Source organism: Xenopus tropicalis, chromosome 4 (genome assembly GCF_000004195.4).
Source record: "Xenopus tropicalis strain Nigerian chromosome 4, UCB_Xtro_10.0, whole genome shotgun sequence".
Classification (NCBI taxonomy): domain Eukaryota; kingdom Metazoa; phylum Chordata; class Amphibia; order Anura; family Pipidae; genus Xenopus; species Xenopus tropicalis.
In genome coordinates this window covers 24,383,980-24,411,065 of record NC_030680.2, presented here as the reverse complement: position 1 = coordinate 24,411,065, position 27,086 = coordinate 24,383,980, and the positions used below count along the sequence as shown (strand labels likewise).

At 41.5% G+C, this 27,086-nt stretch overlaps 2 protein-coding genes and 2 long non-coding RNA genes across 6 annotated transcripts; 3 read left to right on the top strand and 1 right to left on the bottom strand.

Annotated features, from left to right (window-relative positions):
• Nucleotides 1-1,830: 1,830 nt before the first annotated feature.
• Nucleotides 1,831-4,707, top strand: LOC116410541. The gene is made up of 4 exons (XR_004222462.1): nucleotides 1,831-2,129; nucleotides 2,781-3,115; nucleotides 3,196-3,278; nucleotides 4,636-4,707. It is a non-coding gene; the product is annotated as an uncharacterized LOC116410541 (long non-coding RNA).
• A 939-nt stretch (nucleotides 4,708-5,646) lies between these two features.
• Nucleotides 5,647-11,179, top strand: LOC101734551. Its single transcript, XR_004222461.1, has 3 exons — nucleotides 5,647-6,010; nucleotides 6,820-6,937; nucleotides 11,125-11,179. It is a non-coding gene; the product is annotated as an uncharacterized LOC101734551 (long non-coding RNA).
• A 1,189-nt stretch (nucleotides 11,180-12,368) lies between these two features.
• LOC116410387 (traf2 and NCK-interacting protein kinase-like) lies at nucleotides 12,369-14,226 on the top strand. The gene is made up of 8 exons (XM_031900752.1): nucleotides 12,369-12,401; nucleotides 12,491-12,616; nucleotides 12,724-12,834; nucleotides 12,936-13,026; nucleotides 13,172-13,299; nucleotides 13,490-13,544; nucleotides 13,812-13,884; nucleotides 14,010-14,226. The coding sequence occupies exons 1-8, from the start codon at nucleotides 12,384-12,386 to the stop codon at nucleotides 14,224-14,226; spliced, it is 819 nt and encodes a 272-aa protein (XP_031756612.1). The 5' UTR covers nucleotides 12,369-12,383.
• On the bottom strand, nucleotides 14,181-26,468 carry LOC105947043 (traf2 and NCK-interacting protein kinase-like). 3 transcript variants are annotated; one of them, XM_031900567.1, is made up of 16 exons: nucleotides 26,325-26,468; nucleotides 25,251-25,673; nucleotides 25,095-25,171; nucleotides 24,932-25,014; nucleotides 23,482-23,569; nucleotides 22,175-22,260; nucleotides 21,221-21,338; nucleotides 16,262-16,300; nucleotides 15,976-16,041; nucleotides 15,731-15,784; nucleotides 15,516-15,641; nucleotides 15,298-15,408; nucleotides 15,104-15,194; nucleotides 14,829-14,956; nucleotides 14,582-14,636; nucleotides 14,181-14,315 (listed from the first exon to the last, which is right to left on the bottom strand). In XM_031900567.1, the coding sequence occupies exons 9-16, from the start codon at nucleotides 15,976-15,978 to the stop codon at nucleotides 14,239-14,241; spliced, it is 645 nt and encodes a 214-aa protein (XP_031756427.1). In that variant the 5' UTR covers nucleotides 15,979-16,041; nucleotides 16,262-16,300; nucleotides 21,221-21,338; nucleotides 22,175-22,260; nucleotides 23,482-23,569; nucleotides 24,932-25,014; nucleotides 25,095-25,171; nucleotides 25,251-25,673; nucleotides 26,325-26,468; the 3' UTR covers nucleotides 14,181-14,238. The 3 variants fall into 3 exon arrangements, with proteins under 3 accessions (XP_031756427.1, XP_031756429.1, XP_031756428.1); XM_031900569.1 differs by lacking the exon at nucleotides 22,175-22,260; XM_031900568.1 differs by lacking the exon at nucleotides 25,095-25,171.
• Between the last annotated feature and the right edge of the window lie 618 nt (nucleotides 26,469-27,086).

The window sequence follows — 27,086 nt, the reverse complement described above, 5'->3', positions numbered from 1 at the left end:
CCCAGCCAAGATGCTGTGTCCCCCCAGGGACAACCCCACCGTTTAAAAAATCACTGCTCTCTAAGAATAAAGTGTCCCTTTGCCACACGGTGTACAGCAGTGCTCAGGCTGGCACAAGGCAGCCCTGCCCTTACCATATTAAAGGCAGTAAATACAGGGTTCAATTGCAGCCGCCACCCAGCACCAACTCCTAACTTGGGCACAAGTTAGGAACAAGTAGTAGGTTGAAGAGGGGACAGCTACGTGCCTCCCCCAATCCCCCTTTAAAAATATAGTTTTGCCAATGCAATGAGAGCACAGACCCTATGAGAGCACAGACTCTGGTCTGTGCTCTCATAGGCTCTGTGCTCTCATTGTATTTGGCAACGCCAGGCTGGAGTACACATTCATACTCCAAATTTGCTGCGCGAAAATGTTGACGCGAAGCAAGATGGGACAGATTCGCTCATCACTATATATGAACCTAATATTTGATAAATACAAACATGAACAGGAAAAGTTTGGTGACCTTTAAAATGCAAGATGATCACGATGCCCCTTTTGTTGTATTCCTACTGTTCTTATTTCTTACTCCTCTATAATTCTATACTTAGCTACTCCTTCTCTTTGTCTGCAGACATTGATGAATGTTCCTCTAAAGATCCCTGTGCCAACAAAAATGCAAGAACCTTCAGGGCAGCTACAGGTGTTTGTGTGCGACGGGGTTCGTCCTACAGAGCAATGGACACACCTGTGCAGGTATTTAGTGCAACTGAATGGATTTAAGTTATATGTGTAGAATTAAGTCTAAAGCAACTTTTTGAGTTTTCTTGAAACTCAGAATTAACTCTGTAACTTATATCATTGCTAAATATGTGGCCAAAATCTTCACTCCTTAGTTGACAACACAGTACACCACATTCAGAACTCCATGGACTTTGTCAAAAGGCCTTTTCAGGGAGTGATCATCAGACACATCAGTTCCTGTCTAATAGAACTTATTTCTTTGCCCCATTTATTCAGAACCCACCTTGATAGGAGAGAACAAACTTCTTATGGTGATGTGTCCATTGTGTTACGCCCCTTATTGATTTCATTTAAAATACAGCAGTAATGTATGTTTATTGCTCACTCTTTCTTGCTTGGCTCTTGCACAGACATAAATGAATGTCGGAGGCCAGGAACATCCCATCTTTGCAAACACTTCTGCCACAATACTCATGGAAGTTTCTTCTGTTCTTGCCGGGCTGGGTTTCTGCTTGATCCAGATTCACAAGCACCCAGACAAAAGCCAGAATATGTAGGTAGAACATTTTTAAAAAGTGAGAATAAAATGCCTCCTATAGTTATGGCACTGAAATAATGTTTGTATCCTGCAAATATATGATGTTTCCCAGAGATCTAAAAGTCACTGAGATTTGCCATATTGCAGCAAACATGGTTGATATTATTTGTGTTTGTGGTAGACACCAAAAGGTGGAACTCCAAGCCCAGTGAATCGATGCAAATAATTCTGTAGGGAAAATATCATTAATAAATATCTTGTTCTGTTTCCAGCTAAACAACTGGTTTAAGTTATATTTTAAGTAAATGCAGATGGAGCCCAAGGGGTTGGAATATTTATCCCTGACTATTCATTCTGCATATTCTGTAGTAAGGAGAGGAGAGGTAATTTGCTGAGCGTCAGTTGGATTTAGCTGTATTATGTTGAGCTTTTTTTTTTATAACATTTAGGGGCAGATTTACTAATCCACGAATTCGAATTGCGAATGGGAAAAATTCGGATTGGAAACGAAAATATCCCAAAAAATGCTTACGAAAAAATCGTATTACTCACGATAATATCGTATTGGCGATCCAAAAGTCACAAAATTTTCGTACTGATCATTGTAAACAGCGCCAGAGCCTTTCCAAATTTTTTGTGCGCCTGTATGAGAAAGTTGCTCAATCGTGAAAGAAACGGCGAGAATACTCTCTGAGCATTCGTATGAACGCTCTGAGTGTTTGGGTCTTAGGGAATCTCCCCCTTAGACTTTCTTCTCCATTATTTGTGGATATTTTGCTTCTAGATGTGGATGAGTGTTTAGACTATGCCACCATATGCCCTCTGGGAAGCTGTGTGAACACACTGGGGTCCTATTTCTGTGCAGGTACCATTCTTATACATTATGCTTAGATATTCCATTACTTTACAGCATCTCTGATTGTAAAAACATTTGGAACTTTGTTTTCTTTATACTACTCAGTTTCTACCTTTGTTTTTTAAGCTATGCTAAGTAAATCTATATTTGGTTAGTCCACTCCAGTGGGAGGGGGCAATGGTTATTATTTTTGTGGGTGGGTGATCTTCAGCTAACTCTGATGTTAATAGTGAGGGCGTACTTGTAGCTACAGCCAAAACTCCTTCTCCATCATTTGACTGGTAACCCATGCATCTTCCTTTCATGTCCCATTTTCTGGAAGCAGCCATTACAACTATAGGTAACAGTTATCTAAATGTCCCACGTGCCATTCAGTAAGACACTTTTTTCTTTATTCACTGTTGTTATTTTAAAACTTTTTAAATGTTATTTCTTAATTGTTCTTAAATCTTTTATGCCATGTTATTCCAGCACAATCATGCCCCTCTCCCCTAACTCTTGAAAATCCCCTGGCCATGCCCAGTTACAGTTAAATGCCCAAGAAATGCCCACATATATTGCATGTTCATTGAACAATGTAGTTCTGTAAGTGTTTGTGAACTTTGATGCCTCATGCATACATATTCTTTAAGTGGTTATTGAATATTATCTATTTTACAGAGATTCCAGCGGGATTGCAGACCACAGGCCTCCCTTGGGAAACACAGGCAGCACATGGGAACTGGATGCCATTCCAGCCAACATCAGTAATGCCCCAGACATCTGAGTCACTGACTACTGGTGACTACTTAAGTGGTGCTACATGGGCAGAACTGAGATGTACTGACTGCACTTGCCAGGTAGGTACCCGTATACAGAAGCCAAATACAATCCCTTTGTATAATGCATACTTGTTTGTTAAATTAAGTCATTTCTCAGGATGGAAATGTATCTTGTGAAAAAAGGATATGCACCCCAAACAGTTCACACCCCGTCATGTATCTTGACAGCTGACGGTGAGTATGAAGGACATATGGTGGCAGATGCTGGTATCTATATGGGCTCTAACATTTAAGTTTCTACTTCATTATTGCAGGATGCCTTTTTGAGGGAGTTTCTGGGGTAGATGGAGAGCTTTTCCCAAATTCTCCAGACAATTGCACAATCTGCATCTGCCTGGTAAGCAACACATCTCTGAGATTCTAATGACACCTTGCAGGGGGCATATTGAGAAAAAACTGGGCCTCCCAGTAAAATCTGCTTAGGGCCTCTCTGCCCAAATCTAAGGAAACATGATCTGTTTCTCAGACATATACTGAAAATTGCATTGCTCAGGAACCCCCCAGGTAACCAGTATAAAGATCCAGACTTTTTAATTAACATTTGACTAAGAATCTAGTCAAATTGGGTCAATATGAAGCTTATCAGACTAATGCCACAGGGGGCTGATTGTAGGCCAAGAATAAGCCTCTATCAGGGTCAAGACACCAGAATAAAACCTGGTGGGCCCCAGCTCTCCTGGGCCTCGCCAGCCCAAATCCATTGTATTGGTACTCCCTCCTGATTGTGGCCGCAATTGAGTAGTATAAGGTATGCGTCAGCTCAGAAATGGGGCTTAGGTGCCAGACCCGGTGAACCCTGGACACCCCAGTCCAGTGCTGCATCAACTTTTTTCCATGCCTGTACCTGGACCCAATGCATTTTTCTACAGGTTGATAATCAGCCCCGCGCATTAGCCAAAATCCTGGAAACCGTTCAGTGCTTAGCAATCTCATTTGTAAAATATGAAGATATTTGAATTCACCTGGGATAAAAAAAAACTTAGGTCTCACTATCCAAAACGAGTAAGGCCAATTTATGGGGAAATCATTGAATATATAATATATAATATAAACTGACAACATGCCCAGTACAAGGATATCCCCTAGTGGCCAAAAAGGAAAAATACCATTAAATATATAATCGTGCACAAATGCTTAAGTTAAAAAAAAAGTTTTTTTATTGCAATCCATTAAAAGCTACTTACACCCCATATACAAAGCCTAATGCGCTTTATGCTTACCCAGCACTTAATCGTAGGCTCCTCACTATCCAAAAGTCTATATAATCATATAACTCACTAGTAACTTCTCATACCCTTATATTTTACAACAGGGGATACATTGTCCCTCTATCATGATGTTCAGAATTTTAAAAAAGTAATGAAACAACAAACCAAAGTGACTCCTTTACTGAGGAATCTCTATTTGCAAAAGATCATTTGATCACCGGCAGATTTCCCCTGCTCTACTGACAGGGAATCAGTACTGACACACAACATTTTTTTCTTTTTTTTTTTTTTGCAGTAAGGAAGAAGTTTAGGTAAAGAAGCACCATAATAAACCATTTATATTATAAAAATCTATTTGTAAAAAAATGCTTAAGCATCCACTACAGTTTGATTGCAGGCACTATTCTGCTATTACAGTTCCCTTTTAATGAAGCCAAGATTATTAATGGTGGCATTTACTCCTTCGTCTGTTGGTTGTTATATCAGGCTGGAAATGTCACATGTATCCCTCCTGTGTGCCCTCCTGTTACATGCACTGACCCCTTCCTATCAGACTGCGCCTCAGATGCCCAGGTCAGTAAAATCAGAACATGCTGTCATTCATTACCAGATGTAATATTTTATATACACTGGGGTCTTATACCTTTATGTATATAGAGTATCTTCCCTCTAAGCCAGGGGTCCCCAACCTTTCTTACTCGTGAGCCACAGTCATATGGAAAAAGACTTGGAGAGCAACACAAGCACCATAAACGTCCATGGAGGAGCCAAATAAGGGCTGTGATTGGCAATTAGGCAAACTCTATGCACACTATCAGCTTACAGGGGGCTTTATTTGGTAGTAAATCTTGATTTTATTCAACCAGGACTTGCCCCCAAGTAAGGAATTGACAAATAACTACCTGGTTTGGGGCACTGAGAGCAACATCCAAAGGGGGTGGTGAACAAATTGTCCCTGAGCCACTGGTTGGGGATCACTGCTCTAAGCTGGGCGCTTGTGCTTGCACACACAAATTTTGAGGCCAGCCCACAACAACTTGTGATGCACACAAAGAATTTTGTACAAAAACACCAAATTTTGTGTTTATTTTGACCTGAGCACATAGTTTTAAAAAGGCACACTTACATTTAAAATGTGTGCACAAAATTATTTTTTTGCACGCGTAGCCAAAAAGCAATTAGAGGGGGTAGTATAAACATTATAGGGTCATTTGCAAAATAAGAACAATTGGCCATTTTGTTTCACTTTGTACCCTGTCTTCCAAAACAGAGCGCAGAGACCTGCGGCTGCCCACATGAATAATGCGCTACCTGGGTTCAGCCCCCCCAATTCCCCAACCCCCAAATCTGTTCCCTAACTTGCAGGCTCTATAATTACCCCTTCCCTATGGAGTAATAGTCTCTTGCATTTCTGCCCAGGGGCATCGTAAATGAGCCTTATATAGCTCTATGGCATATGTTCCCCAAACTTTATGCTTTGCTCCTCTGGGGGGGGGGGAAAGGTTTGGATAGTTGGGCCCAGCCATTCAGAATGAGTTGTGAGGGTGACTCATTTGAAATAACTCTGGCTCTTCCTTGTCTTTAGGCTGAGCCCCACCACCTCATGCTTTGGGCCCCCTGTGGAAACCTATGCCATTGAGCATTGGTCATTTGGAAACCATGTAACAATCCTGGAATTAATATCCTAGGGCTGATTATATTATTGTAACATTACAACATTTTATTGCCATTTACCATGACCTAATACTGAGGAAACAGATGTGTTTATTTTGCAGATGGATGTGAATTCCAAGATCATTTTTATCCCCATGGATCCAAATTTAGCAGGGATGATAATGGATGCACCTCTTGTTTATGTCAGGTATACAAAGTTCCTGTTTCTTTGAGTTCTGACTACCTCAGGCTCAGGTAGAACTGGACATGAAGCGCAGCACCAGAAGCGAGGCAGACAGGGATTATTTGCTTTTCTACCTTTCAGTGTCATCATTTGATCCTTATGGTCTGAAGACCGTAATAATGTTCAATTCAGGCCCAAAACAGCTAGAGACTGGCATTTACTGTCCAGATTAACATGAGTACCACTAGCATTTGGAGGTCTCTTTTTTGTTTAGACAAAAATACAAAGGAGATATTTTTATATTATTTTTTTATACAGTTATAATTCTGTTACGTTGGTAGAGGAAGAGATTAGACAAGGAGTTAAGCACCAACGGGCATGATTTTGGCACAGGGGGCTGGCACTTTGGCTCATCTGGCATCATCACATTTTCTCTTTTCTGCTCTTGTTCTTCACATCCTACTTCACATGCTCCCTGTACCAACTCTAATAGGCAGTCAGGAAACACTGTTTGTTTGGAAGATGATTAATATAATACATTTCATTCCAGAAGATTATACAATCTCAGCAGAAGGTCTTGGGCCTCATTGCTCAGTGACTGCAGAGACAGCCTTTGGCTTGTATTCAGAACCTAACTCTTTAGGCTAAAAGATAATGGTCATACACCACTGGTAGCCTGTCTTTCAATATATAAATATACAAAATATAAAAATATAAAATTGAATGGATCCTAGTCTTCTCCCCGATCATATTCAGCATCCAAATAAGAGAGTTAGTAAAGATCTGTTCTCTTAATTCCACAAAACGTATTGTTTTATCTCATTTTCTCTCAGAACGGCGCTGTTGAATGTTCGTTTATTCCATGTCCCAGTCTAGGATGTCCCAGAGAGAACTGGGTGCTGGAGGCCGGCCAGTGTTGCTTTAAATGCCAGGAACCCATGCAAAGGACAGGTAACAGAAGGATGTTTGGCAGATTAAAATGGCAATTAATAATGTATGTGTATATTGTAATGATTTCAGGTAGTTGGGCCGTGTCTCACTGGGGAATAGACCTTTGACTACACTTCCAGACCCTTCAAAGCAGAAGAGCAGACAGTTCAATTCAGTATAACTGGTATTTGACCAGTTTATTTGGTTTATCTGGTTCTTTCGGCAGATACATGTTGCAATTTCCCGTATATATACGCTAATCAGCAATTCCTTGTAGATCAGTTAGTGCCAACTGGCTGTTATTTGACAGGCCTAGCCGGCTAGGGCCAGCACTGGTATTACAAATTTACTGGCAATGTACTTTCCCCATACATTATAGCCCCTCCCCAGAGAGTTGGCAATTGGCTGGTATTGCCTAGCCCTTAGGGCAGTGACACACGGGAGAATAGTCGCCGCCGACAGATCTTCATTGTCGAGGGTGACCAATCTCCCCGCAATGCCATCCCACTGGCTAGAATGTGAATCGCCGGTGGGATGGTATATACGTGACGCCGCGATTTGCCAAAGTCGCCGAAGTTGCCTTGAGAGGAAACTTCGGGCAACTTCGCAAATCCAGTGCCGCGTATGCCATCCCCCGGCAATTTACATTGTAGCCAGTGGGATGGGACCGGAATGTCGGCATACATGTTGTTGACTTTTTATATTCACTGATGAGGGCTGTGGTCAACTTGCCATAGTAAAGAAGCCAAAACTTAATACTTTTAGTTCTTCTAAATAAAATAGTTGCATTACAATGGGTTTCTGGCATAGGATTTGGTAGATCTACATAACCCCCCCCCCACAGTGTTAGCAATGAGCAGTGTTGTACTGTATTTTCAAGACATTAAAGGCAGATTTACTAAAACTAACATTTCTCATATTTTTAAAAATTCGACTAAACTCATTTCCACAAATGTCTGACATTTACAAAAAATCACAACTGAAAAAGGAAGTGGGGGAAAAAGCTGCGGAAACTGCAAATTGTGCGAATTGTCACCCTAAAAGCTCAAGTTCATAAAAAATCCAAAACCTCTAAAGTTTTGAGGCAAAAGAAGGATCTTTCAGGGAAGGGACATCTGCCATTTAATTCTACATGTCTCGGCAAGTTTTAGCTGGCGAATTGTCGGATTCGGATTTTTAGTGTTTGGACGCATAGTAAATCTCAAAAAATCACAACTTTTTTTTAAAAAGAAACAATGGTTATTAAATGGCCCCCTAGTTGTTTTAAAAATCTCATTTGAAATCCTATTTTTTTGGAAGTTGAATTCAAAATGCTCCATATTGCCATACTGACTTGTAGTTGATGGCAGACACTAGTGGCCTTGAGATTTTTTTTATTTTTTTTTAATTTTTTTGTTAACAATTTTGCTTATTTTTAAAGTTATTCAGTCTCAGCTGCCATTATCCTGGCTACCAACGGTCACTGTGGCACATGCCCAGATTTCACATTTTCACTGAGAGTGTAGCCTATACACATGGGGGATCTTTAATGAAAATAATGGCAGAAATGAAGGAAAGCACCTGGGGTATTAGCTTTGGTTTTACACATATTCTTTTATTTAATAATATAAAACTCTATTATGAGAGCTGGGTTGGTAGGAACAATTGGGGACAGGGAGCCTACAAACCTCTCAGCATAGATACATGGAAGTATAAAATAACATTTGGTATCCATATTCTTCTAATATATTGATATTCCCATGCTTACTGTAAGTCACACTGTATTTAAAAGTGTCTGGTTTGTATGATTTTAAGCTACAAGTCTCAAAGCTGCTATTTCACAGCCACCAACTGTCACTGTGACACTGCCATAAGCCTGATGTGTGACGTAACATTGTGATGCCCTTAAGTTTAACCGTTTTAACTGTCATTTGGTTGCTAGAGTGTCCGTTATTAACGGCTTTTCTCACTTTCATTTCTGGGATCAGAGGTAAGTGGAGCGTGCCACACGTGGGGGGACATTTTAGGAAAATAATGACATAAATGCAGAAAATCACTACTTAATTGCATCACTAGGTAGCGCCTGGGATATTAGCCTTGGGTTTGCATAGAATTTTTCAAGTTTAATACAAAAATACATACATATAAAAACATGACTATATGGAGAGTAGCGGTTGGGGGAATAAATAGGGGAGCAGGGAGGCTACAGACCTCTCAGAATAAATACAAAAAGCATAAAATAACATTTGGGATTCAGATTCCTCTTCTAATATTAATATTTATGTTGTTTTTAATTTTGCTGTGTATTAAAACAAGTTTGGAAATTATTAAGGGCAAAGTCTGACAGTGTTTGGGATGACGTTGGCCACTTGGTGTTCAGGTTCTGCCTCCAATGCTCTTAATATTCATATTTCTCTCTCTGTTTCTTACTTTGTACATAAAACTGCCTTCTTTAAAAGCTTTTAAACATAAAGTTTCAGAGTTGCCATTTTGCAGGCATTAATGGGCCACTGATGCTGTCTGAGGCAGTTAATGACAGGCAGCCATTGCTTGTCCCAACTCCCAGCATCCCCTATCATACTTTCAGCCTGTAGTCCTGTTACTGTCACTGACCTACAACTCCCATCATCCCCTATCAGACCTGCAGCTTGTGGCCCTTGTCCTGTGGTTGCTAGGGTCCCATTCAGCTCAGCATTATTTATATACAGTTGGATCTTGGTAGCCAGTCATAGGTAAAATCTTAAACTCAAATGTGATGGCTGCAACCCATTTAGGTATATTAATCTTTACTATAGAGGTGGGTGGAGCATACAGACACTCATACAGGGGATACATTAATGTGCTCCATCATTCCCAATCCAACTACTGTTCTCTTTCATGAAATCAAAACAGACCTGTAATCCTCTCCCTTCCTTTATATGGGATCCCCTCTGCTCTGAGAGCTGCCATTATTGCTATTTCCCTTCTGTGCAAGTTGAAATCCCCCTACCCATGTATTGGTACATCCTGTTAAACAGTCAGAATCTCAGTATCCTATGCTATGATATGATATCATCACCTGGACTGGTGCAAGTGATGGGGGGTGATGATGCCTAGTAAATCTGAGAGCTTTATGTTATGTAGCCATGACTCCCACAGGAGAGCCCCACCAATCACTGCTGGCGTATGCTGGTACCCAAAGGTGCATGCTGGGAGTTGTGAATAAGAAATGCCTTCCCTGCTTCAACTGGTCCATTCTCATGGGAAACCCAAAAGCTACAGTAATGCAAAGCCGGGGAGGTTTAAATGGACAAATGATCTGACCCCTATAACAGACTGTCATGTCCCTCTCTATCCAGCATCAGTTTATAGGCACAGCTATTAATTCCGCTCTGCCTGAGCTTTGCCCATAGTTATTTAGCACAGAACTACAGCTCCCAGCATGCCCTGATAGCCTTTGAGCTGCCTTCTGAACTAAGAAACACAAGCAGGGTGTCAGTACAACATGGCATAGATTTTTCAGTGGTTACTGGGTGCATCTGCCACTGTCAGCGTTCTTACCCTGGCGATGCCTTACCTAGTACCTGCTATGTATGCTTACCCCTTCATATATATGTGTGTTCCTTACCCTGGGTGCTATGTATATATATGTGTGTTCCTTACCCCTGGGTGCTATGTAAACTGCCAGGCATGACGGCACTGGGGTACATTGGATACTGGAATTGTAGTATAACAGGGCAGGTGCCTATGCCAGTTTTTTTTCTGACCTAAGGGATAAAATACTCCCATATTATCCATAGTCCCCCAACATGTGGCCCAAAACTGCTGCTAAACTACAACTCCCAGAATCCTTATCAGCTCTCCCACCATTGGGCTTAGTTATATGGTGGTGATAACATTGCAGCAGGGACTGGGCATTATGTTTAATAGAAGGAAGGATGGTGCCAAATACGGGGAAATGCTGCAACCTGTTTCACCATAATTTAAAGGGAACTTCACCTTTAATGCCGTTATTGCTGCAGAACTCAGCAGCATGATTTTTGCTAACCTGAAATAATGTCACATTACACAGAAATCAGATTTCAGAAATTTGAATGAAAATATCATAGAGAATAAATATCAGTTTTTGGTAAAATGGAAGGATTGGTCAGGGGGAATAATGTGAATATAATGCAGTGTATCCTGATCTGTATAGCAGAGAGGGCCGGACCATGGAACTTATATCTTTTCATTTCTGTCCCCCCATACAGTGAAATTGTGCGACAAAGCGATATTTGAGCGATTTCTGAGCGATTTCAAAGCTTTTCAAGCGATTTTCAGTGATTTTCCTGAAATTTTCAGCTTTTCTTTGGAAAAAACATCTTCCATTGATATCAGCTGATTTTTTTTTCTAAACCCAACTGCTCTTTTAAGAGCAAAACCACTAGGGCGCAATGCCATTCTGCGCCCCCCGGAGGAAGTAAGGCTCCTGCTATGGATTTCATTTGACTCAAGGGTTTTGGGTAAAGTATAGAATGTTAACCCATTCAGTGACACACAGAGCAGTGTTCTGCCCATATGGGGCTCTTTAATGAGCCTGAATAAATATCTGGTTCTATATGGGGCCAATTTATCCCAGAATCAGACACTTTATCAGACAGTTCTTTACTATCCAGGGGTGTAACTATAGAGAAGAAGGACCCTGTGACTGTGGGGCACAGGGGGTGTAGGGGGCACAGTGGGGCAAAGACCAATAAGTTGGTTCTTGAATAAAGTCTCATTCCCAAGGTTTAGAGGGCCCTAAAGTGACTTTGCTATGGGCCCAGTAACTTCTAATTACACCACTGTTCCTATCTGTTACTTACTGAGTCCTATCTCTTACTGAGTAATAACTTTGGGGGAAGCCAAACCATTTTGTTACTCAGCAAGTGTTGGGCCTAATAATGTCCCTTTAAACTAACAGAAGCTTTTCATTTCCCTCAGCGAACAGCTGAATTCGGACGCGCTCTCCGAAATTTATAAGGTGAGTAGGAAAGAGGGTGACATACATACCCCCCTCAGTTTTATGTACCTCACACCTGCCAATTGCGTCTGTCTTTCATGTGTTTCTCATGCCCCTCCTTCCCAAAAGTCCATCTCTTTCCTATCTGCCCCCATTGTAGTTAATACATATTTTTTACCTCGTGGAATATTATGTTATCAATAAAATCCCCTGTTAATTCTATTTTCTATTTTTCCCAGCCTCCTGATGGTCGGCTGACCAAGGAGACGCAAATCGGAGAGGGCGGCACTGGAGCCGTGTTCATGGTAAGGGACCAACCAAATTCCTAGAGAGCAGGGAGCTGAAAGCAAGTTGAAAGTGCTATCACTATCCCTGCTATGCACATGATTACATTCCTTAATAACTCAATATTTCTGTCAGTTTGTTCCCATATGAGTCTTGATATTTCCAGCTAATACTGAATGTCAGTTATACCTTTCTGTGTGTGTTACAGGGCCATCACCATCGAGAGGCAAGGTAGCCGTCAAGATGGCCAACATCACTCGGGTAAGGTTTCTTTATAGTTCCTTTCTCCATATCATCCCTATTGTGTGGCTGCCTATGTGAGCTAAAGGGTTTCTATTTTTCCTCTCCAGGATGAGGAGTCAGTCTGCCGAGAGGTAAGCTTTCTCCTGAAGTTCAGCAGGCACAGGAACATCGCCTCTTACTATGGAGCTTATTACCACCCTGCTCCAAACGAGGAGTCATCGGAGTATCTGGAGGTAAGAAATTGTTTGTTGCATCACATTCATCCCTTATGTGCCAAAGAGATCTCCATTGGAGGCGATAAAATACATACACGGCCTGAAATCATTCCTTCCTATTTCAGCTTGTCCTTGAGTACTGCAGCGGCGGCTCCCTGTACGACCTGATCGACAGCACCGAAGGCCAATCCCTGAAGGAGACCTGGATTGGCTATGTCTGCAGGGAGGTATTGAAGGTAAACTTGGATTAACCCCTTAAAGACTCTTCTATTATTTACTTTACATATATATATATATATATACAAGTATATATATATTTTTTTAATGTTTTTTGTAGACTCTCAACCACATCCACCACCACCGGGCCGTTCACAGGGACATCAAGAGCCCCAACGTGATGCTCACCAAGAAGGGAAACATCAAACTCAGTGAGTAAAACTTATAGTTGTAAGATGAATGGATGGGGGGAAGCTTTTGTGGATATAAAGTACAGAGGTTTCATGATACAGATTTTTATCTTATTGCCCTTAAAATGAATAATTTTTCATTTATATGTTAAATCTGTCATTTCAGTCGATTTCGGACTCTGCTGGGACCTGGACCCACAGACAGGAAAGTGCAACCAGGCTGATGGGACTGCGCACTGGATGGCGCCCGAGGCCTTTAGGAGGAGGGACAGGGAACCGGAATTCGACACCAAAGTATGTTGTAGGAACAGTAGGAGGACCCAATGGCATTTATGTGTCTGCACAAATGGGTGCTGCATTCAGTAAAGGCCAATTCAGTTACATGAGTGCTAAACATGAAGCCATTGGAACCCCCCTAACAAGTAACTAAATCATACGCTAACCCAATTCTATCCTTATGCTCTTTTGGTGTCTTCTTTTCCAGTGTGACATCTGGTCCCTTGGAATCACTGCCATCGAAATGGCCGAGGGAAAAACACGTAAGTAACAATTGTGGGTTTCTGTACATTGTAACCAAGGAATTGTTACCCAGTCTGGCAAAGAGCCTTTATTTAGCCATTTGTTACATGCAGAAATCCAGGCCATGCCTGTGTTTCTATGTGCAGCGGGTATTGTTTGTTTGTTATGTATTGTTTGTTATAATTATTCTAAAGCAAAATGTCTATTATGGTGGAAATAGCGAATAAGCCCCAATTCTTCAGCTTCATGTTTGAAGCGACTCATATATATATGTTTTTAACTTTTAGCATACGCCGATCAGGAGCTAGTGTCGGACCTGATCATCAACAACGACTCTCCGAGGCTCATATCAAGGACCTGGTGAGTCCTTCCCAGCTCATGTCACTGTGCATCTGATACTGCAACTCTGTGTGTCTCTCACCTTGGCATATTAGCGATTAAAGCGATACATCTGTTTTTCTTGCTCAAATCCTTTCCTTTTCCAGGTCTGAAACTTTTGTGTCCTTCTTGGAGTCTGCCTTGAGAAGGATCCTTCCCGGAGATGGAGTGCGGAAGAGCTGCTGCAGCACCCGTTCATTACTGAACTGCCCCTGCGAAAAAGGAATAGTGAGAATCGAAAGGAACACTTTCGGGCTTTGCAGACCGCAAAGCCAAGGTGAGAGACACACAGAGTTGCAGTATCAGCATCGCACAGTGACATGAGCTGGGAAGGACTCACCAGGTCCTTGATATGAGCCTCGGAGAGTCGTTGTTGATGATCAGGTCCGACACTAGCTCCTGATCGGCGTATGCTAAAAGTTAAAAACATATATATATGAGTCCCTTCAAACATGAAGCTGAAGAATTGGGGCTTATTCGCTATTTCCACCATAATAGACATTTTGCTTTAGAATAATTATAACAAACAATACATAACAAACAAACAATACCCCTGCACATAGAAACACAGGCATGGCCTGGATTTCTGCATGTAACAAATGGCTAAATAAAGGCTCTTTGCCAGACTGGGTAACAATTCCTTGGTTACAATGTACAGAAACCCACAATTGTTACTTACGTGTTTTTCCCTCGGCCATTTCGATGGCAGTGATTCCAAGGGACCAGATGTCACACTGGAAAAGAAGACACCAAAGAGCATTAGGATAGAATTGGGTTAGCGTATGATTTAGTTACTTGTTACCGGGGGGTTCCCAATGGCTTCATGTTTAGCACTCATGTAACTGAATTGGCCTTTACTGAATGCAGCACCCATTTGTGCAGACACATAAATGCCATTGGGTCCTCCTACTGCTCCTACAACATACTTTGGTGTCGAATTCCGGTTCCCTGTCCCTCCTCCTAAAGGCCTCGGGCGCCATCCAGTGCGCAGTCCCATCAGCCTGGTTGCACTTTCCTGTCTGTGGGTCCAGGTCCCAGCAGAGTCCGAAATCGACTGAAATGACAGATTTAACATATAAATGAAAAATTTATTCATTTTAAGGGCAATAAGATAAAAATCTGTATCATGAAACCCTCTGTACTTTATATCCACAAAAGCTTCCCCCCATCCATTCATCTTACAACTATAAGTTTTACTCACTGAGTTTGATGTTTCCCTTCTTGGTGAGCATCACGTTGGGGCTCTTGATGTCCCTGTGAACGGCCCGGTGGTGGTGGATGTGGTTGAGAGTCTACAAAAAACATTAAAAAAAAAATATATATATACTTGTATATATATAAATATATGTAAAGTAAAATAATAGAAGAGTCTTTAAGGGGTTAATCCAAGTTTACCTTCAATACCTCCCTGCAGACATAGCCAATCCAGGTCTCCTTCAGGGATTGGCCTTCGGTGCTGTCGATCAGGTCGTACAGGGAGCCGCCGCTGCAGTACTCAAGGACAAGCTGCAATAGGAAGGAATGATTTCAGGCCGTGTATGTATTTTATCGCCTCCAATGGAGATCTCTTTGGCACATAAGGGATGAATGTGATGCAACAAACAATTTCTTACCTCCAGATACTCCGATGACTCCTCGTTTGGAGCAGGGTGGTAATAAGCTCCATAGTAAGAGGCGATGTTCCTGTGCCTGCTGAACTTCAGGAGAAAGCTTACCTCTCGGCAGACTGACTCCTCATCCTGGAGAGGAAAAATAGAAACCCTTTAGCTCACATAGGCAGCCACACAATAGGGATGATATGGAGAAAGGAACTATAAAGAAACCTTACCCGAGTGATGTTGGCCATCTTGACGGCTACCTTGCCTCTGCGATGGTGATGGCCCTGTAACACACACAGAAAGGTATAACTGACATTCAGTATTAGCTGGAAATATCAAGACTCATATAGGGAACAAACTGACAGAAATATTGAGTTATTAAGGAATGTAATCATGTGCATAGCAGGGATAGTGATAGCACTTTCAACTTGCTTTCAGCTCCCCCTGCTCTCTAGGAATTTGGTTGGTCCCTTACCATGAACACGGCTCCAGTGCCGCCCTCTCCGATTTGCGTCTCCTTGGTCAGCCGACCATCAGGAGGCTGGGAAAAATAGATAAATAGAATTAACAGGGGATTTTATTGATAACATAATATTCCACGAGGTAAAAAATATGTATTAACTACAATGGGGGCAGATAGGAAAGAGATGGACTTTTGGGAAGGAGGGGCATGAGAAACACATGAAAGACAGACGCAATTGGCAGGTGTGAGGTACATAAAACTGAGGGGGGGTATGTATGTCACCCTCTTTCCTACTCACCTTATAAATTTCGGAGAGGCGTCCGAATTCAGCTGTTCGCTGAGGGAAAATGAAAAGCTTCTGTTAGTTTAAAGGGACATTATTAGGCCCAACACTTGCTGAGTAACAAAATGGTTTGGCTTCCCCCAAAGTTATTACTCAGTAAGAGATAGGATACTCAGTAAGTAACAGATAGGAACAGTGGTGTAATTAGAAGTTACTGGGCCCCATAGCAAAGTCACTTTAGGGCCCTCTAAACCTTGGGAATGAGACTTTATTCAAGAACCAACTTATTGGTCTTTGCCCCACTGTGCCCCCTACACCCCCTGTGCCCCCAGCAGTCACAGGGTCTCCTTTCTCTATAGTTACACCCCTGGATAGTAAAGAACTGTCTGATAAAGTGTCTGATTCTGGGATAAATTGGCCCCATATAGAACCAGATATTTATTCAGGCTCATTAAAGAGCCCCATATGGGCAGAACACTGCTCTGTGTGTCACTGAATGGGTTAACATTCTATACTTTACACCAAAACCCTTGAGTCAAATGAAATCCATAGCAGGAGCCTTACCTTCCTCCGGGGGGCGCAGAATGGCATTGCGCCCTAGTGGTTTTGCTCTTAAAAGAGCAGTTGGGTTTAGAAAAAAAAATCAGCTGATATCAATGGAAGATGTTTTTTCCAAAGAAAAGCTGAAAATTTCAGGAAAATCACTGAAAATCGCTTTGAAAAAGCTTTGAAATCGCTCAGAAATCGCTCAAATATCGCTTTGTCGCACAATTTCACTGTATGGGGGGGACAGAAATGAAAAGATATAAGTTCCATGGTCCGGCCCTCTCTGCTATACAGATCAGGATACACTGCATTATATTCACATTATTCCCCCCTGACCAATCCTTCCATTTTACCAAAAAAACTGATATTTATTCTCTATGATATTTTCATTCAAATTTCTGAAATCTGATTTCTGTGTAATGTGACATTATTTCAGGTTAGCAAAAATCATGCTGCTGAGTTCTGCAGCAATAATGGCATTAAAGGTGAAGTTTCCCTTTAAATTATGGTGAAACAGGTTGCAGCATTTCCCCGTATTTGGCACCATCCTTCCTTCTATTAGAACATAATGCCCAGTCCCTGCTGCAATGTTATCACCACCATATAACTAAGGCCCAATGGTGGGAGAGCTGATAAGGATTCTGGGAGTTGTAGTTTAGCAGCAGTTTGGGGCCACATGTTGGGGGACTATGGATAATACTGGGAGTATTTTATCCCTTAGGTCAGGAAAAAAACTGGCATAGGCACCTGCCCTGTTATACTACAATTCCCAGTATCCAATGTCACCCAGTGCCGTCATGCCTGGCAGTTTACATAGCACCCAGGGGTAAGGAACACACATATATATACATAGCACCCAGGGGTAAGGAACACACATATATATACATAGCACCCAGGGGTAAGGAACGGCTGACAGTGGCAGATGCAGCCCAGTAACCACTGAAAAATCTATGCCATGTTGTACTGACACCCTGCTTGTGTTTCTTAGTTCAGAAGGCAGCTGCAAAGGCTATCAGGGCATGCTGGGAGCTGTAGTTCTGTGCTAAATAACTATGGGCAAAGCTCCAGGCAGAGCGGAATCTAATAGCTGTGCCTATAAACTGATGCTGGATAGAGAGGGGACATGACAGTCTGTTATAGGGGTCAGATCATTTGTCCATTTAAACCTCCCCGGCTTTGCATTACTGTAGCTTTTGGGGTTTCCCATGAGAATGGATACAGTTGAAGCAGGGAAGGCATTTCTTATTCACAACTCCCAGCATGCACCTTTGGGTACCAGCATACGCCAGCAGTGATTGGTGGGGCTCTCCTGTGGGAGATCATGGCTACATAACATAAAGCTCTCAGATGTTACTAGGCATCATCACCCCCCATCACTTGCACCAGTCCAGGTGATGATATCATTACTAGCATAGGATACTGAGATTCTGACTGTTTAACAGGATGTACCAATACATGGGTAGGGGGATTTCAACTTGCACAGAAGGGAAATAGCAATAATGGCAGCTCTCAGAGCAGAGGGGATCCCATATAAAGGAAGGGAGAGGATTACAGGTACTTGTTTTGGATTTCATGAAAGAGAACAGTAGTTGGATTGGGAATGATGGAGCACATTAATGTATCCCCTGTATGAGTGTCTGTATGCTCCACCCACCTCTATAGTAAAGATTAATATACCTAAATGGGTTGCAGCCAATCACATTTGAGTTTAAGATTTTACCTATGACTGGCTACCAAGATCCAACATGTATATAAATAATGCTGAGCTGAATGGGACCCTAGCAACCACAGGACAAGGGCCACAAGCTGCAGGTCTGATAGGGGATGATGGGAGTTGTAGGTCAGTGACAGTAACAGGACTACAGGCTGAAAGTATGATAGGGGATGCTGGGAGTTGGGACAAGCAATGGCTGCCTGTCATTAACTGCCTCAGACAGCATCAGTGGCCCATTAATGCCTGCAAAATGGCAACTCTGAAACTTTATGTTTAAAAGCTTTTTAAAGAAGGCAGTTTTATGTACAAAGTAAGAAACAGAGAGAGAAATATGAATATTAAGAGCATTGGAGGCAGAACCTGAACACCAAGTGGCCAACTGTCATCCCAAACACTGTCAGACTTTGCCCTTAATAATTTCCAAACTTGTTTTAATACACAGCAAAATTAAAAACAACATAAATATTAATATTAGAAGAGGAATCTGAATCCCAAATGTTATTTTATGCTTTTTGTATTTATTCTGAGAGGTCTGTAGCCTCCCTGCTCCCCTATTTATTCCCCCAACCGCTACTCTCCAATAGTCATGTTTTATATGTATGTATTTATGTATTAAACTTGAAAAATTCTATGCAAACCCAAGGCTAATATCCCAGGCGCTACCTAGTGATGCAATTAAGTAGTGATTTTCTGCATTTATGTCATTATTTTCCTAAAATGTCCCCCCAGCGTGTGGCACGCTCCACTTACCTCTGATCCCAGAAATGAAAGTGAGAAAAGCCGTTAATAACGGACACTCTAGCAACCAAATGACAGTTAAAACGGTTAAACTTAAGGGCATCACAATGGTTCAGTCACACATCAGGCTTATGGCAGTGTCACAGTGACAGTTGGTGGCTGTGAAATAGCAGCTTTGAGACTTGTAGCTTAAAATCATACAAACCAGACACTTTTAAATACAGTGTGACTTACAGTAAGCAATGGGAATATCAATATATTAGAAGAATATGGATACCAAATGTTATTTTATACTTCCATGTATCTATGCTGAGAGGTTTGTAGGCTCCCTGTCCCCCAATTGTTCCTACCAACCCAGCTCTCATAATAGAGTTTTATATTTATTAAATAAAAGAATATGTGTAAAACCAAAGCTAATACCCCAGGTGCTTTCCTTCATTTCTGCCATTATTTTCATTAAAGATCCCCCCCATGTGTATAGGCTACACTCTTCCAGTGAAAATGTGAAATCTGGGCATGTGCCACAGTGACCGTTGGTAGCCAGGATAATGGCAGCTGAGACTGAATAACTTTAAAAATAAGCAAAAATTGTTAACAAAAAATTAAAAAAAAAATAAAAAAAATCTCAAGGCCACTAGTGTCTGCCATCAACTACAAGTCAGTATGGCAATATGGAGCATTTTGAATTCAACTTCCAAAAAATAGGATTTCAAATGAGATTTTTAAAACAACTAGGGGGCCATTTAATAACCATTGTTTCTTTTTAAAAAAAAAGTTGTGATTTTTTGAGATTTACTATGCGTCCAAACACCTAAAAATCCGAATCCGACAATTCGCCAGCTAAAACTTGCCGAGACCATGTAGAATTAAATGGCAGATGTCCCTTCCCTGAAAGATCCTTCTTTTGCCTCAAAACTTTAGAGGTTTTGGATTTTTTATGAACTTGAGCTTTTAGGGTGACAATTCGCACAATTTGCAGTTTCCGCAGCTTTTTCCCCCACTTCCTTTTTCAGTTGTGATTTTTTGTAAATGTCAGACATTTGTGGAAATGAGTTTAGTCGAATTTTTAAAAATATGAGAAATGTTAGTTTTAGTAAATCTGCCCTTTAATGTCTTGAAAATACAGTACAACACTGCTCATTGCTAACACTGTGGGGGGGGGGGGTTATGTAGATCTACCAAATCCTATGCCAGAAACCCATTGTAATGCAACTATTTTATTTAAGAAGAACTAAAAGTATTAAGTTTTGGCTTCTTTACTATGGCAAGTTGACCACAGCCCCTCATCAGTGAATATAAAAAGTCAACAACATGTATGCCGACATTCCGGTCCCCATCCCACCGGCTACAATGTAAATTGCCAGGGGGATGGCATACGCGGCACTGAGATTTGCCGAAGTTCCCTCTCAAGGCAACTTCGGCGACTTTGGCAAATCGCGGCGTCACGTATATACCATCCCACCGGCGATTCACATTCTAGCCAGTGGGATGGCATTGCAGGGAGATTGGTCACCCTCGACAATGAAGATCTGTCGCACGGCGACTATTCTCCCCGTGTGTCACTGCCCTAAGGGCTAGGCAATACCAGCCAATTGCCAACTCTCTGGGGGAGGGGCTATAATGTATGGGGAAAGTACATTGCCAGTAAATTTGTAATACCAGTGCTGGCCCTAGCCGGCTAGGCCTGTCAAATAACAGCCAGTTGGCACTAACTGATCTACAAGGAATTGCTGATTAGCGTATATATACGGGAAATTGCAACATGTATCTGCCCGAAAGAACCAGATAAACCAAATAAACTGGTCAAATACCAGTTATACTGAATTGAACTGTCTGCTCTTCTGCTTTGAAGGGTCTGGAAGTGTAGTCAAAGGTCTATTCCCCAGTGAGACCACGGCCCAACTACCTGAAATCATTACAATATACACATACATTATTAATTGCCATTTTAATCTGCCAAACATCACTTCTGTTACCTGTCCTTTGCATGGGTTCCTGGCATTTAAAGCAACACTGGCCGGCCTCCAGCACCCAGTTCTCTCTGGGACATTCTAGACTGGGACATGGAATAAACGAACATTCAACAGCGCCGTTCTGAGGAGAAAATAAGATAAAACAATAATGTTTTGTGGAATTAAGAGAACAGGTCTTTACTAACTCTCTTATTTGGATGCTGAATATGATCGGGGAGAAGACTAGGAATCCATTCAATTTTATATTGTTATATTTTGTATATTTATATATTGAAAGACAGGCTACCAGTGGTGTATGACCATTATCTTTTAGCCTAAAGAGTTAGGTTCTGAATACAAGCCAAAAGGCTGTCTCTGCAGTCACTGAGCAATGAGGCCCAAGACCTTCTGCTGAGATTGTATAATCTTCTGGAATGAAATGTATTATATTAATCATCTTCCAAACAAACAGTGTTTCCTGACTGCCTATTAGAGTTGGTACAGGGAGCATGTGAAGTAGGATGTGAAGAACAAGAGCAGAAAAGAGAAAATGTGATAATGCCAGATGAGCCAAAGTGCCAGCCCCCTGTGCCAAAATCATGCCCGTTGGTGCTTAACTACTTGTCTAATCTCTTCCTCTACCAACGTAACAGAATCTAACCTGTATTATAACTGGTATAATAAATATAATATAAAATAATCTCCTTTGTAGTTTTGTCTAGATGCACGCCCTAAAAGAGACCTCCAGATGCTATTGGTACTGCATGTTAATCTGGCACAGTAAATATCAGTCTCTAGCTGTTTTGGGCCTTGAATTGAACATTATTACGGTCTTCAGACCATAAGGATCAAATGATGACACTGAAAGGTAGAAAAGCAAATAATCCCTGTCTGCCTCGCTTCTGGTGCTGCGCTTCATGTCCAGTTCTACCTGAGCCTGAGGTAGTCAGAACTCAAAGAAACAGGAACTTTGTATACCTGACATAAACAAGAGGTGCATCCATTATCATCCCTGCTAAATTTGGATCCATGGGGATAAAAATGATCTTGGAATTCACATCCATCTGCAAAATAAACACATCTGTTTCCTCAGTATTAGGTCATGGTAAATGGCAATAAAATGTTGTAATGTTACAATAATATAATCAGCCCTAGGATATTAATTCCAGGATTGTTACATGGTTTCCAAATGACCAATGCTCAATGGCATAGGTTTCCACAGGGGGCCCAAAGCATGAGGTGGTGGGGCTCAGCCTAAAGACAAGGAAGAGCCAGAGTTATTTCAAATGAGTCACCCTCACAACTCATTCTGAATGGCTGGGCCCAACTATCCAGACCTTTCCCCCCCACCCCAGAGGAGCAAAGCATAAAGTTTGGGAACATATGCCATAGAGCTATATAAGGGCTCATTTACGATGCCTCTGGGCAGAAATGCAAGAGCACTATTACTCCATAGGGAAGGGGTAATTATAGAGCCTGCAAGTTAGGGAACAGATTTGGGGGTTGGGGAATTGGGGGGAGCTGAACCCAGGTAGCGCATTATTCATGTGGGCAGCCGCAGGTCTCTGCGCTCTGTTTTGGAAGACAGGGTACAAAGTGAAACAAAATGGCCAATTGTTCTTATTTTGCAAATGACCCTATAATGTTTATACTACCTACTGTCAATGTCCCCTCTAATTGCTTTTTGGCTACGCGTGCAAAAAAATTATTTTGTGCACACATTTTAAATGTAAGTGTGCCTTTTTAAAAACTATGTGCTCAGGTCAAAATAAACACAAAATTTGGTGTTTTTGTACAAAATTCTTTGTGTGCATCACAAGTTGTTGTGGGCTGGCCTCAAAATTTGTGTGTGCAAGCACAAGCGCCCAGCTTAGAGCAGTGATCCCCAACCAGTGGCTCAGGGACAATTTGTTCACCACCCCCTTTGGATGTTGCTCTCAGTGCCCCCAAACCAGGTAGTTATTTGTCAATTCCTTACTTGGGGGCAAGTCCTGGTTGAATAAAATCAAGATTTACTACCAAATAAAGCCTCCTGTAAGCTGATAGTGTGCATAGAGTTTGCCTTATAGCCAATCACAGCCCTTATTTGGCTCCTCCATGGACGTTTATGGTGCTTGTGTTGCTCTCCAAGTCTTTTTCCATATGACTGTGGCTCACGAGTAAGAAAGGTTGGGGACCCCTGGCTTAGAGGGAAGATACTCTATATACATAAAGGTATAAGACCCCCAGTGTATATAAAATATTACATCTGGTAATGAATGACAGCATGTTCTGATTTTACTGACCTGGGCATCTGAGGCAGCAGTCTGATAGGAAGGGGTCAGTGCATGTAACAGGAGGGCACACAGGAGGGATACATGTGACATTTCCAGCCTGATATAACAACCAACAGACGAAGGAGTAAATGCCACCATTAATAATCTTGGCTTCATTAAAAGGGAACTGTAATAGCAGAATAGTGCCTGCAATCAAACTGTAGTGGATGCTTAAGCATTTTTTTACAAATAGATTTTTATAATATAAATGGTTTATTATGGTGCTTCTTTACCTAAACTTCTTCCTTACTGCAAAAAAAAAAAAGAAAAAAATGTTGTGTGTCAGTACTGATTCCCTGTCAGTAGAGCAGGGGAAATCTGCCGGTGATCAAATGATCTTTTGCAAATAGAGATTCCTCAGTAAAGGAGTCACTTTGGTTTGTTGTTTCATTACTTTTTTAAAATTCTGAACATCATGATAGAGGGACAAATGTATCCCCTGTTGTAAAATATAAGGGTATGAGAAGTTACTAGTGAGTTATATGATTATATAGACTTTTGGATAGTGAGGAGCCTACGATTAAGTGCTGGGTAAGCATAAAGCGCATTAGGCTTTGTATATGGGGTGTAAGTAGCTTTTAATGGATTGCAATAAAAAAACTTTTTTTTTTAACTTAAGCATTTGTGCACGATTATATATTTAATGGTATTTTTCCTTTTTGGCCACTAGGGGATATCCTTGTACTGGGGCATGTTGTCAGTTTATATTATATATTATATATTCAATGATTTCCCCATAAATTGGCCTTACTCGTTTTGGATAGTGAGACCTAAGTTTTTTTTTATCCCAGGTGAATTCAAATATCTTCATATTTTACAAATGAGATTGCTAAGCACTGAACGGTTTCCAAGGATTTTGGCTAATGCCGCATGGGGCTGATTATCAACCTGTAGAAAAATGCATTGGGTCCAGGTACAGGCATGGAAAAAAGCTGATGCCAGCACTGGACTGGGGTGTCCAGGGTTCACCGGGTCTGGCACCTAAGCCCCATTTCTGAGCTGACGCATACCTTATACTACTCAATTGCGGCCACAATCAGGAGGGAGTACCAGTACAATGGATTTGGGCTGGCGAGGCCCAGGAGAGCTGGGGCCCACCAGGTTTTATTCTGGTGTCTTGACCCTGATAGAGGCTTATTCTTGGCCTACAATCAGCCCCCTGTGGCATTAGTCTGATAAGCTTCATATTGACCAATTTGACTAGATTCTTAGTCAAATGTTAATTAAAAAGTCTGGATCTTTATACTGGTTACCTGGGGGGTTCCTGAGCAATGCAATTTTCAGTATATGTCTGAGAAACAGATCATGTTTCCTTAGATTTGGGCAGAGAGGCCCTAAGCAGATTTTACTGGGAGGCCCAGTTTTTTCTCAATATGCCCCCTGCACGGTGTCATTAGAATCTCAGAGATGTGTTGCTTACCAGGCAGATGCAGATTGTGCAATTGTCTGGAGAATTTGGGAAAAGCTCTCCATCTACCCCAGAAACTCCCTCAAAAAGGCATCCTGCAATAATGAAGTAGAAACTTAAATGTTAGAGCCCATATAGATACCAGCATCTGCCACCATATGTCCTTCATACTCACCGTCAGCTGTCAAGATACATGACGGGGTGTGAACTGTTTGGGGTGCATATCCTTTTTTCACAAGATACATTTCCATCCTGAGAAATGACTTAATTTAACAAACAAGTATGCATTATACAAAGGGATTGTATTTGGCTTCTGTATACGGGTACCTACCTGGCAAGTGCAGTCAGTACATCTCAGTTCTGCCCATGTAGCACCACTTAAATGCAGCTCCCTGTTATGCCAGCAGTGGGAATCTGGCACGTTAGTGAATGATACAGTGGTGGTACCTGATTGGGCTACCATGTTTTCTTTCAGAGGCATATGGGAAATTCCAGAGGCTTTCTGAGCTAGTGGAGGGTGGCCAATTCTGAGGTGCTGTGGATGTGGTATGATGTTTGTGTTGTTTGGTGCCGAGGTAGTAGTAGAAAATGCCTTGTGCTAACTCAGTGCTGGTCCTGAGAGGGTGAGGGCCACCAGTAGTCAGTGACTCAGATGTCTGGGGCATTACTGATGTTGGCTGGAATGGCATCCAGTTCCCATGTGCTGCCTGTGTTTCCCAAGGGAGGCCTGTGGTCTGCATTCCCGCTGGAATCTCTGTAAAATAGATAATATTCAATAACCACTTAAAGAATATGTATGCATGAGGCATCAAAGTTCACAAACACTTACAGAATTACATTGTTCAATGAACATGCAATATATGTGGGCATTTCTTGGGCATTTAACTGTAACTGGGCATGGCCAGGGGATTTTCAAGAGTTAGGGGAGAGGGGCATGATTGTGCTGGAATAACATGGCATAAAAGATTTAAGAACAATTAAGAAATAACATTTAAAAAGTTTTAAAATAACAACAGTGAATAAAGAAAAAAGTATCTTACTGAATGGCACGTGGGACATTTAGATAACTGTTACCTATAGTTGTAATGGCTGCTTCCAGAAAATGGGACATGAAAGGAAGATGCATGGGTTACCAGTCAAATGATGGAGAAGGAGTTTTGGCTGTAGCTACAAGTACGCCCTCACTATTAACATCAGAGTTAGCTGAAGATCACCCACCCACAAAAATAATAACCATTGCCCCCTCCCACTGGAGAGGACTAACCAAATATAGAGTTATTTAGCATAGCTTAAAAAACAAAGGTAGAAACTGAGTAGTATAAAGAAAACAAAGTTCCAAATGTTTTTACAATCAGAGATGCTGTAAAGTAATGGAATATCTAAGCATAATGTATAAGAATGGTACCTGCACAGAAATAGGACCCCAGTGTGTTCACACAGCTTCCCAGAGGGCATATGGTGGCATAGTCTAAACACTCATCCACATCTAGAAGCAAAATATCCACAAATAATGGAGAAGAAAGTCTAAGGGGGAGATTCACTAAGACCCAAACACTCGGAGCGTTCATACGAATGCTCAGAGAGTATTCACGCTGTTTTTTTCGCGATTGAGCAACTTTCTCATACAGGCGCACAAAAAATTTGGAAAGGCTCTGGCGCTGTTTACAATGATCAGTACGAAAATTTTGTGACTTTTGGATCACCAATACGATATTATCGTGAGTAATACGATTTTTTCGTAAGCATTTTTGGGATATTTTCGTTTCCAATCCGAATTTTTCCCATTCGCAATTCGAATTCGTGGATTAGTAAATCTGCCCCTAAATGTTATAAAAAAAAAAGCTCAACATAATACAGCTAAATCCAACTGACGCTCAGCAAATTACCTCTCCTCTCCTTACTACAGAATATGCAGAATGAATAGTCAGGGATAAATATTCCAACCCCTTGGGCTCCATCTGCATTTACTTAAAATATAACTTAAACCAGTTGTTTAGCTGGAAACAGAACAAGATATTTATTAATGATATTTTCCCTACAGAATTATTTGCATCGATTCACTGGGCTTGGAGTTCCACCTTTTGGTGTCTACCACAAACACAAATAATATCAACCATGTTTGCTGCAATATGGCAAATCTCAGTGACTTTTAGATCTCTGGGAAACA

Coding starts and splice junctions, on each gene's coding strand:
- LOC105947043 (XM_031900567.1), bottom strand. Junction 15,642..15,730: donor AGATGGCCAACATCACTCGG/GTAAGGTTTCTT, acceptor TTTCCTCTCCAG/GATGAGGAGTCAGTCTGCCG. Junction 14,316..14,581: donor AATGGCCGAGGGAAAAACAC/GTAAGTAACAAT, acceptor TTTAACTTTTAG/CATACGCCGATCAGGAGCTA.
- LOC116410387 (XM_031900752.1), top strand. Junction 12,835..12,935: donor TCTGCAGGGAGGTATTGAAG/GTAAACTTGGAT, acceptor TGTTTTTTGTAG/ACTCTCAACCACATCCACCA. Junction 13,545..13,811: donor AATGGCCGAGGGAAAAACAC/GTAAGTAACAAT, acceptor TTTAACTTTTAG/CATACGCCGATCAGGAGCTA.